The sequence below is a fragment of the Asparagus officinalis genome, chromosome 4 (genome assembly GCF_001876935.1).
Source record: "Asparagus officinalis chromosome 4, Aspof.V1, whole genome shotgun sequence".
NCBI classification, from domain to species: domain Eukaryota; kingdom Viridiplantae; phylum Streptophyta; class Magnoliopsida; order Asparagales; family Asparagaceae; genus Asparagus; species Asparagus officinalis.
The window spans coordinates 30,448,487-30,458,610 of record NC_033797.1 but is presented as its reverse complement, the minus strand read 5'-3'; the positions used below and the strand labels follow the sequence as shown (position 1 = coordinate 30,458,610).

Below are 10,124 nucleotides of genomic sequence, written 5' to 3'. Positions count from 1 at the left end.
AGGGGAGGCGGAGGTGGCGGCGGTGTTGGAGGTTTCCGGCGAGGTTGGAGAGAGTGTGGAAGAGGAGATGTGAGGCGACAGAGAAGGAGAAGAAGAAGAGGGGTAGCTTGAAGTTTTTTTTTGGATTTATTCTCTTGGGAATTGTAAGGGCATCTCCAACCCAGCACCAAAATGGTGCAAACAATGCATTTTTGGCACTGTTCCTTCTCCAACCCTGCCCCATTTCCTGCGTCATTTTGGTGCATTTGAACAGTGTTGCACCAAATATGGAGTCACACTGTTCATCGCTTCATTACTATTCATGTTTTATTTAAATTTATAAAACAACCCCAATAATATTTAAATTTTATAATTTTACTCCAATTGTATAATTTGGACAAACTAAATTATTTTTTTAATTATAAAAATAATGTTAAAATTTAAAAAACATTATTATTAATTATAATATTAAAATCTAGACATTATAATTAAAAGTAGATAAAAAGGAATACGTGAAAAAAATAAAATTTGATATGTGGGGTTAATTGTTGAAATAGTTAAAAATATAGAGAATAGAAAATAATAATATAAAAGTAGATAAAAAGGAATATACTAAGAATATTCTTTTTTGGTGCAAAAAATGGTATAGTGGGTTAGAGATGAATTACTGTTAGATGTGATTTTTGCACCATTTTGATATAAAATTTGCACTATTTTGGTGCAATGGGTTGGAGATGGTCTAAAAAGGGCTGAATCACATAGACTATATGCATTTGAGCTAATACACATTACAAATAATACAGGGGGCTGGAACACATCAACTTTTTATTTTTAGGGTCTTGACATAAATTTTCCAAAAATGAATATTGTTTGAGAAATTTGTATAGAAAAACCTATGTTTTCCTTTAGCTAATCAAAACAGGACATAGTAGGAAAGCGTGGCAGTGTGAAAAAGAATTGTGACATTTTGGGGACGGACAAATTTTCAAAACCAACTTTTTTTGGTTTTTATTTGCAAAAAACGACCGCTTTTGAAAATAATTACAAAAACCGACATGTTTTCAGCCCAGCGCTGAAAACAGGTCGGTTTTTGTAAAAAGTTTTTCGAAACATCACGGGAGTTCCAACTCCCGTGAAGTTTATCGAGAAATTAAACTTCACGGGAGTTGAACTCCCGTGAAGTTTAATTTCTTCTTAAAACTCCACGGGAGTTCAACTCCCGTGGAGTTACAGTCAAATATCCCCAGAGAAGCGATCTCTGGGAAGTTGGGACTGCAACTTCACGGGAGTTCAACTCCCGTGAAGTTGCAGGTCATACATAGAAATGCACTCTTCCTAAAAAAACTATACTCTCTAATTTTTGTATACTCTCACTATTTGATTGTGATTACATGTAAAAATCTAGATTTTAGAATTTAATTGTGAATTATTTACGAATTTTGTGAAGAAATGTGAAAATTAGAGGGGAAATTATCACTAAATGTGAAAATTAGAGGGGAAATTATCAATAAATGTGAAAATTAGAGGGGAAATTATCAATAATTTTGTGAAATTTGTGAAGAATTAGTGTGAAAATTATCAATAATTTTGTGAAATTAGAGGGGAAATTATCAATTAATGCGAAAAATAGTGTTACTACATATGTATGACATAAATTAGATTTTAGAATTTAATTGTGAATTATTTACGAATTTTGTGAAGAAATGTGAAAATTAGAGGGGAAATTATCAATAAATGTGAAAATTAGAGGGGAAATTATCAATAATTTTGTGAAATTTGTGAAGAATTAGTGTGAAAATTATCAATAATTTTGAGGGGAAATTATCAATAATTTTGTGAAATTTGTGAAGAATTAGTGTGAAAATTATCAATAATTTTGTGAAATTAGAGGGGAAATTATCAATAATTTAGAAAATTAGTGTATTTAGAGTTTAGAATTTAATTGTGAATTATTTAGATTTTGTGAAGAAAAATTAGATTTTACATATGTAAGGCATAAATTAGATTTTAGAATTTAATTGTGAATTATTTACGAAATTTGTGAAGATGTATTAAATAATTTTGTGTATTTAGAGGTGAAATTATCAATTAATGTGGAAATTAGAGTATTAAATAATTTTGTGTATTTAGAGGTGAAATTATCAATTAATGTGGAAATTAGAGTTACTACCTAAATGTAAAAATTAGTAACAATCAATATTTATTTGGCTTTTCGTGTAATATTGATATTGAATTTTTCACTCTTTTTCGTGTAATATTGATCTTGAATTTTTCACTCTTCAGAGGTAACGATGAACGATCGAATTGTAATTCTCTGTTCTTATGATGGGAAGTCACTCTTCAGAGGTAACGATGAACGATCGAATTGTAATTCTCTGTTCTTATGATGGGAAGATTAATTATCTCGAAAATAATATACCCGTTTACGAAGGAGGCACGATGAGACCGTTGTTCATAACAAAATCGTGTACTTTCGATGAGTTGGTTAATGAATTACACAAACTTACATTAACTAACTCACGTGAGTATCACCTTAGTGTGGTTTGCAATTATCCTGTTGTGGGGAACAGAACAAGTGGCATTCAAATATCAAGTGACTACGATATGAGTCTCATTCATGTCTTACACGACGAGAAGCGTTCGGTCGAATTGTTCATTGAAAAACATCAGAGAGATTTGGGCAAATCGTTGAATTACAAAGGATTGAGTTCATTTCACGAGCTGCACATAATTGGATCGAAACTAGTTTGAGTCCAAACAATGTTGATAAGTGGGCTTTATGTGAGGATGACGGCAAACGGTTCTGTATGATGACTATGAACGCGTCTGAGAGCTTCAATGGCGTGCTCAGGGGAGCACGCGACATGCCAATATAGGCACTAGTTGCTAAAACTTTTTACAGGCTTAATAAATTCTTTCTTTGACGTCGAGAACTTGGTGAAAATATCCTCTCAGAGCTAACACCGAAGGTTGATGAAATGCTAGCGGCTCGGATTGTACAAGCTCGGTCCTTTCAGGTCGTACGATACAGTTTTAATGAATGGGAGGTGCTCGAGGGAATAACACATAGAGAAAGTCGCTCTTACAAAGTTAATATGTTGGTGGATCACACTTGTACGTGCACTTGCAATGTACCGCAACTACAATGGATTCATTATTCACATGTTGTAGCAGCTTGCTCCGACCTACAGGGTGGTGCTCGCATTTCACATTATGAATGTGTCGCGGCTTGGTATTCTGCATACAACTATCAACAAACGTACAAAGAGTGTTTTTGTCCACCATACGATAGTCGACATTAGACACAAGATGGGCCACAGATATTACCTCCCTTGTATAAAAGATCGGCGGGGCGCCCTCATTCCGTGCGTATTAGAAATAGTATGGATGACGGACGTGAAAAAGATCGGCGGGGCGCCCTCATTCCGTGCGTATTAGAAATAGTATGGATGACGGACGTGAAGGAGCTAAGAGGAGAAATAAGTGCAGTAGATGTGATCAACCGGGTCACAACAAAAATAGGTGTCCAGTTAGTATTAGGCGTTGATTTGTATTATGTAGCGTTTTGCACCATGTCATTCGTATTTATTATCTTTGAAGCGTATGATACTCGTTATTTGTAATATGTTCTGTATGATACTGTGTTCATTTCACCCATGCATTTGTATTATGTAGCGTTTTGCACTATGTCAGATCATGTATGTCATTCGTATTTGTTATCTTTGAAGCGTATGATACTCGTTATTTGTAATATGTTCTGTATGATACTGTGTTCATTTCACCCATGCACTTGTATTATGTAGCGTCTTGCACTCTGTATATATGCTCATATTTTAATCACAGGTCTATTCATTATGGATCCAGGACCGGAAAATCCCGACGTTTTGTACCTTCAGGCGAGTCATTGTTCAGACCATATTGGTTCGGGAGATGTAATACGAATAAATTAGATATATATTTCTTCGATTAATGTAATTTTTTTATGAATATACTTAAAACTGATTCTCGTTTTATGTGCAGCCCATACCAGACATCACGATGATCGAGCATTCCCAGAGTCATTCGGCTTGGGTCATTGAGGATGAGAGGGTACTACTACTGATCGCTCAGGCCGGTTTTCGATCGTGTTCGACGATTCGTTATATTAGGCTTGATTGGCCGCTCATCACTGCACTTATTGAGAGGTGGAGGCCAGAGACCAACACCTTTCACATGCATATAGGGGAGTGCACTATCACCTTACAGGACGTGGCCGTCATACTTGGACTCCGGATCGATGGACCGGCAGTTACGATCACCGATGATCATAGTTGGCTGGAGGTATGTGCTAGGCTTATTGGTCAGGTTCCCGACTTGAGGAGTGGTGCGATGAAGCTATCGTGGCTTCGTCAGACATTTTAGAGCGATATACCAGAGGATGCCTCTATTGAGATGCTCCAGTTTCATGCTCGTGCATACATATTGCACATGATAGGGTGCGTACTATTTCCTGATGCGAGCAATACTCTCGTACATACACGATGGCTGCCACTGCTGGAGGATTTCAGTGTATGCGGCGCACTATCGTGGGGCAGTGCGGTGTTGGCATATTTGTATCGAGAATTGAGTAGAGTATCTCTGATGCAGAATAAAGAATTCAAGGGATGTTGTACGTTGATATAGATTTGGTCATGGGAGCGCATTCATATTGGACGACCCACTTTACTTATGCACCGTGACTTGGAGGGGCAGTATCCGTTGGCATACATGTATAATTGTACACACACATATTTCATTCGTAACCTGAATATTTGTACTTATATATTCGCTATTCTGCATATAGGTATAACGTGCGATACGCTCAGTACAGATCAGCGACGCGTCACCGTCAGTTTTACCGAAATGAGCTTGATGGCCTCCAACACGAACAGGTAAATATAAAACTCAAGAAGTATGAATATTATAGTTTTTTTGTATGATACTAATAAATTTTTTATTTTATTTCAGTTCAAGTGGAGACCCTATACACCGCCGGAGCTTGATATGCATTCTCTTGCACCTATCTGCCGAGATAGTCCCGACTTGTGGAGAGCCAGAGTTCCATTGATCTGTTGGGAGATCGTAGAGATGCATGTCTCGGACCGTATGCTACGGCAGTTTACGCTCTCTCAGCATATTCCAGATCCTGTCGAGCAGATCAATCGTCGGTGACGCCCTACATCGCACCGGACTGACTGGGCCGTAGTCCGTGCAGCCCACATAGACAGATGGGTTCATAGGTGGGATTGCATACAGGATACGAGGCCCACAGCTGTTGACTATACCGCGTATATGCGTTGGTATTGGGGTATCACACGTAGATGGATCACGCGTGACCCACAACCCTTAGCTGGACACATGCCACGCCCACCGACAGATAGTTACATCCCTAGTGGGATGAACGAGAGAGATTACGTAAGTTTCTAAGCTAAATTATAATATTTTTTATTGAGTTGATACTTAATAAATTGTTTACCACGCAGGTCCGTGTTTTAGATAGCATTGATGCTGATATTGATGCGCACGTGACTGAGATTCAGGATCAGGTGGCGTTAGGTCTCCTCAGCAGGATCAAGAAGAGCATAGCGCAGGTGTTCCATAAGACTCACGTCGACGAGTTCGCAGGCCGTGAGGACAGGTCTCGCTCATTTGGACGGGCGTACGCTCGACGTCGACGGCCGCGTGATGATGACGCCGGCACTTCGCATGCCGATGGAGCCGGCACTTCGCATGCCGATGGGAGAGGAAGGAGGGGAGCTATATTGGGTTGTATATGAACTTATTTTGATAAATTTTGTAACTTTCCTGAATTTTCAAATACTAAACTTTTGAAGATAAATTATTGTTCATATACATAATCGTGTGTGTTTAATTCATGGTTGAATCATGTATATATTGTTGTTTGTAAATAAATTGGCATATATATGAGTTAACAGGTACGTATACAAAACATGCACAACAAGCTGTGCATGTTTTGGATAATCTGCAACTTCACGGGAGTTGAACTCCCGTGAAGTTCCAGTCCCAACTTCCCAGAGATCGCTTCTCTGGGGATATTTGACTGTAACTCCACGGGAGTTGAACTCCCGTGGAGTTTTAAGAAGAAATTAAACTTCACGGGAGTTGAACTCCCGTGAAGTTTAATTTCTCGATAAACTTCACGGGAGTTGAACTCCCGTGATGTTTCAGAAAACTTTTTACAAAAACCGACCTGTTTTCAGCACTTCACGGGAGTTGAACTCCCGTGATGTTTCAGAAAACTTTTTACAAAAACCGACCTGTTTTCAGCGCTGGGCTGAAAATAGAGCGTTTTTTGTAATTATTTTCAAAAAGGGTCGGTTTTTGCAAATAAAAACCGAAAAAGATTGGTTTTGAAAATTTGTCCTTTTGGGGACCTTCACCCAATTCATCGGCCTGCCTGACGGGCAAACGGAACTCAGCTGAGTTTAATGCAAAATTCACCAGCTGCTTCTTTCCCCCAGAACCGGTGAGATCAGTTCATTACGAAATTCAGGCAAACCTACCCCCACCCCCAAAACAGAACGACCAAAAGATGCCGACTCCATCTCCGTCATCCACCTTCGATCTCTCAACCATCTCCTTCCCCTTGCTCTCTGTTATCGTCGGCGGCGTCCTCGCCCTCCTCCTCTTCGCCGACTACTTCCGCCGCAAGCGAGCGGAGTCCCACCACTCGCCGGATCCGACCACTGCCCAAGCCACGCCGCTGCTCAAGGCCCAAGCCCCGCCGCCGCGAAAACTCCATCCCCGATCTCACTCCCACAACGTCGACAAGGTCAGTTGATCAACTGAATTGCTTTCATTCTCTGTTGCATTCTTGATCGGCGTTTTTTTTTTGGGGGGGGGGATTTTTTTCAGGATCAGAACAAGAAGCACCATCCTCTCGATGTCAACACTCTGAAAGGGCACGGCGACTCCGTCACTTCTCTCTGCTTCTCATCGGATGGCCGAAATCTTGCTACAAGTGAGTTTTTATTTTGATTTGGGTTTTTGTTAGGGTTTGTTGAAGGACGATTTGTTGCTTGGAGTTGAGGTTTTTAATTTGTTTTGCAGCATGTGCGGATGGAGTGGTGAGGGTGTTTCGGATCGATGACGTTTCCAGTAAAAGTTTCAAGTAGGGCTTGTTCTCATACCATTTTTAGTAGAAGTTTCTCATTTTTGTTGAAAATTCAGTGAATTTGAAGCTATCTTAAAGTTGTAAAAATTGGCGTTTGACCACTGATGCCATTTTTCTTTTTCCCCTTTCTATTTCATTGAATATTTAAGGCTATTTTAAGTAGCATAAAAGGTGATATAGGGAGTTGGACAACATTTTACCTTAGAAGTTTTCATGTTTTTTTCCCAATTCCTTGAACCTTGAAGTCCATGTTAAATTGCATATAAATTGATGAAGGGAAAAATCCAGTTGCCTGGCTAGAGAAACTTGGGAATGTCGTCAGGGGCGGATCCATGATTTTAGTTCTGGGGGGCCGCGTACAAAAGATAGATAAAATTTTTTCTTAATGTAATTTTATTCACAAGAGATATACCACAACCCACATAAAACGAGTAGAATAGCCAACATCAATATCTCCAAAATATTTCAAAAGAGGAAGATAAATATTATATAGAAAATAGTCAAATAAGCATCATCTATTTTTTTATAACTAAAATTTCTCTAACTAAAAGGAATTTGACGTTCCTTAAAATTTTCAAAGCCTTCAATGATAGCATCAATGCTCAGACTTTTAGCAATTTCTCTTTTAATAAACATCATTAATGCGTCGGAGAGGAAAGCATCCTCCATTTTGCTTCGAAGTCTAGTCTTGACGATATTCATAGCTGAGAATGATCGTTTTGCAGTAGCGGTAGAAACTGGAAGAGTAAGCACAAGTACGATCACTCTAGAAATGAGGTCGTATGTAGCAGATTTATTAGTCTTTACCAACCATTGACCCAACTCAGAAATGGTTGAAAGAGTTTTGAAGTCTGACCTTTTGACTACATTATGCTCATAATGTTTCAGTTGCATCTTCAAACTCTCTTTTTCTTCACTTCTAAAATCTTGTGCATAAAACTTGCCAACCAATTTGCATATATCTTGTATTCTTAAAGCCTCAGATGCATTTTGAGGATTTAAGGCAGAACTAAGCATGAGCAATTTTGTCGCATCTTCACTAAAACGCACATTAATTTCTTGCATTTGTGAATCGATCGCGACATAAAGAAAGTCTAATCGATAATGATGCCCAATGGTGATGTCTTGATGACCACGAGCTCATTCTGCCCATTCGCTAAATACCTCTCCATAAATTTCCAATTTCAATGAAACCCCCTTTATTAATCTTGTTGCTACTCATGGTAATATATTTACTATTAATATATACATAAAAACCCTCAAATAATTAATATTCACAAACTAATTTTTTTCCCCAAATTAGGAATAGAGCACCCTAATTCTCCCCCCCCCCCAAAAAAAAAAATAAATTTGAGGGGGCTTGAGGAATAGAGCACCCTAATTTTTTCCCCCAAATTTTGGGGGGGCCGTGGCCCCCCTGGACTGTATGTAGATCCTCCCCTGAATGTCGTCGAAATAGAAATTGCATTTGCTCTATAAGCTAATAATAATTAAATATTTCATCATTTCTTCCTGATAATTTGACCTTCATTTTCTGCTTGCTTTGTTTGCACTACATACAAACTAACTGTCTGGACCCTTGTAACTTCACAGGCTTTTGAAGATTAACTTACCAGCTGGTGCCCATCCAACTGCGATTGCTTTCTCTGACGGAGCTTCCTCTGTGATTGTAGCAGCTCAGGTTCTCTCTGGTTCCTCCCTTTTCATGTACGGGGATGTAACTACAAAGCCTTCAGGTGAAGGGAAGCAGGGAAAACTTCCCTCTCCTGAGATTAAATGGGAGCATCAGAAGGTACATGATCACAGGTCTGTGTTGACAATGACAGCAGTTTCTTCGACCTATGGCCATGGAAATGGGAGTACAATTGTTGCCTCGTGTTCAGAAGGTGCCCTTTTTTGAACACTTTGGTTAAGGCATAACCGGAAGTTGCACTAAGTTACACTTTGTGGAGTCTGTGAAACATACTCCATTTTTTCTCTTAACCCTTATTTAAATTTGTAAACCATTACTTCAACCTTTTTTAAAGCTCTTTCAACCGAAGGCTGCATAAACTGGGTGTTAAAATGTGCACCTTCTTCTTTCTCGACCTTTTTTCCTTTGGAATGTCTCTGGAAGATCATAGAGTATATTAGACACTGTTCAGTAATTAGCTAGGATGATGGCAAGAGTTTGCAAATCAATGAAGCCACTGCTTGCTATTACCGACTTCTCCATCTCCACTCTTCTCTAATCGGTTTATACTTTTATATTCATTTTTTTCATTCTGCTTGGCAACTAGCTTGTTGTGAGGGAATTAGAGGGAACAATGGGGTGATAGGCAAAGAGAGTTTAGGAAAATAAATGAAGAAAGAAACTGAGAGAGACCGTAGAACGTAATGCTACTAAAGTCACCATTCTAGAATTCCTTTTCCCCCCTTTCCTTTTACACTTTTTGTTGTCATGTACTTCATTCTTTTTCTTCCTTATTTCCACTATGTACAATAAGGAACCTATGGTTACAATACTGAGCGGAAAATCATATATTGACATATATTGTAATATTCTCTATTTACATATGATTATTTTGTTAAATGGATCCGGTTGTTTGTAGAGTTTTTCGCTAGTGTAGCTTCAAATCTAAGTTATTTTATCTACCATTTAGTGGTGATTGGAAGACGATATGGTAATAGGAAGTAGATATATTTAGCAGGAAAAACTTACCAGCTGGTGCCCATCCAACTGCGATTGCTTTCTCTGACGGAGCTTCCTCTGTGGTTGTAGCATTAATGCAAGAAGCCATGAAGCCAAAAAAGAAATAAATTCTAGGAATAGACCATGTCCATTGTGAGGAAACCATACATTGATTAATACCCATAAACCAAACAAATCAAATTCAAACTGGGGTACACCCAAAACTAATATTAGTCCCTTAAATAATAGGTATTTTCCATATTAGTCCCTAAAATCTTCATAATTTTGATATTAATCCCCCAACTTATCTTAATATGTTGA

The 10,124-nt window shown here is 38.5% G+C and overlaps 2 protein-coding genes across 2 annotated transcripts in view; both read left to right on the top strand.

Annotated features, from left to right (window-relative positions):
• LOC109838434 lies at nt 5,244-5,835 on the top strand. The gene is made up of 3 exons (XM_020406881.1): nt 5,244-5,412; nt 5,481-5,725; nt 5,832-5,835. The coding sequence occupies exons 1-3, from the start codon at nt 5,290-5,292 to the stop codon at nt 5,833-5,835; spliced, it is 372 nt and encodes a 123-aa protein (XP_020262470.1). The 5' UTR covers nt 5,244-5,289.
• Nucleotides 6,394-10,124, top strand: part of LOC109838433 (uncharacterized WD repeat-containing protein all2124) — a 30,167-nt gene continuing 26,436 nt past the window's right edge. The window contains exons 1-4 of the mRNA XM_020406880.1: nt 6,394-6,790; nt 6,874-6,979; nt 7,069-7,129; nt 8,726-9,018. Coding sequence (XP_020262469.1) covers nt 6,551-6,790; nt 6,874-6,979; nt 7,069-7,129; nt 8,726-9,018 — 700 coding nt within the window. The 5' untranslated portion in view covers nt 6,394-6,550. The remainder of the gene's footprint in view (nt 6,791-6,873; nt 6,980-7,068; nt 7,130-8,725; nt 9,019-10,124) is intronic.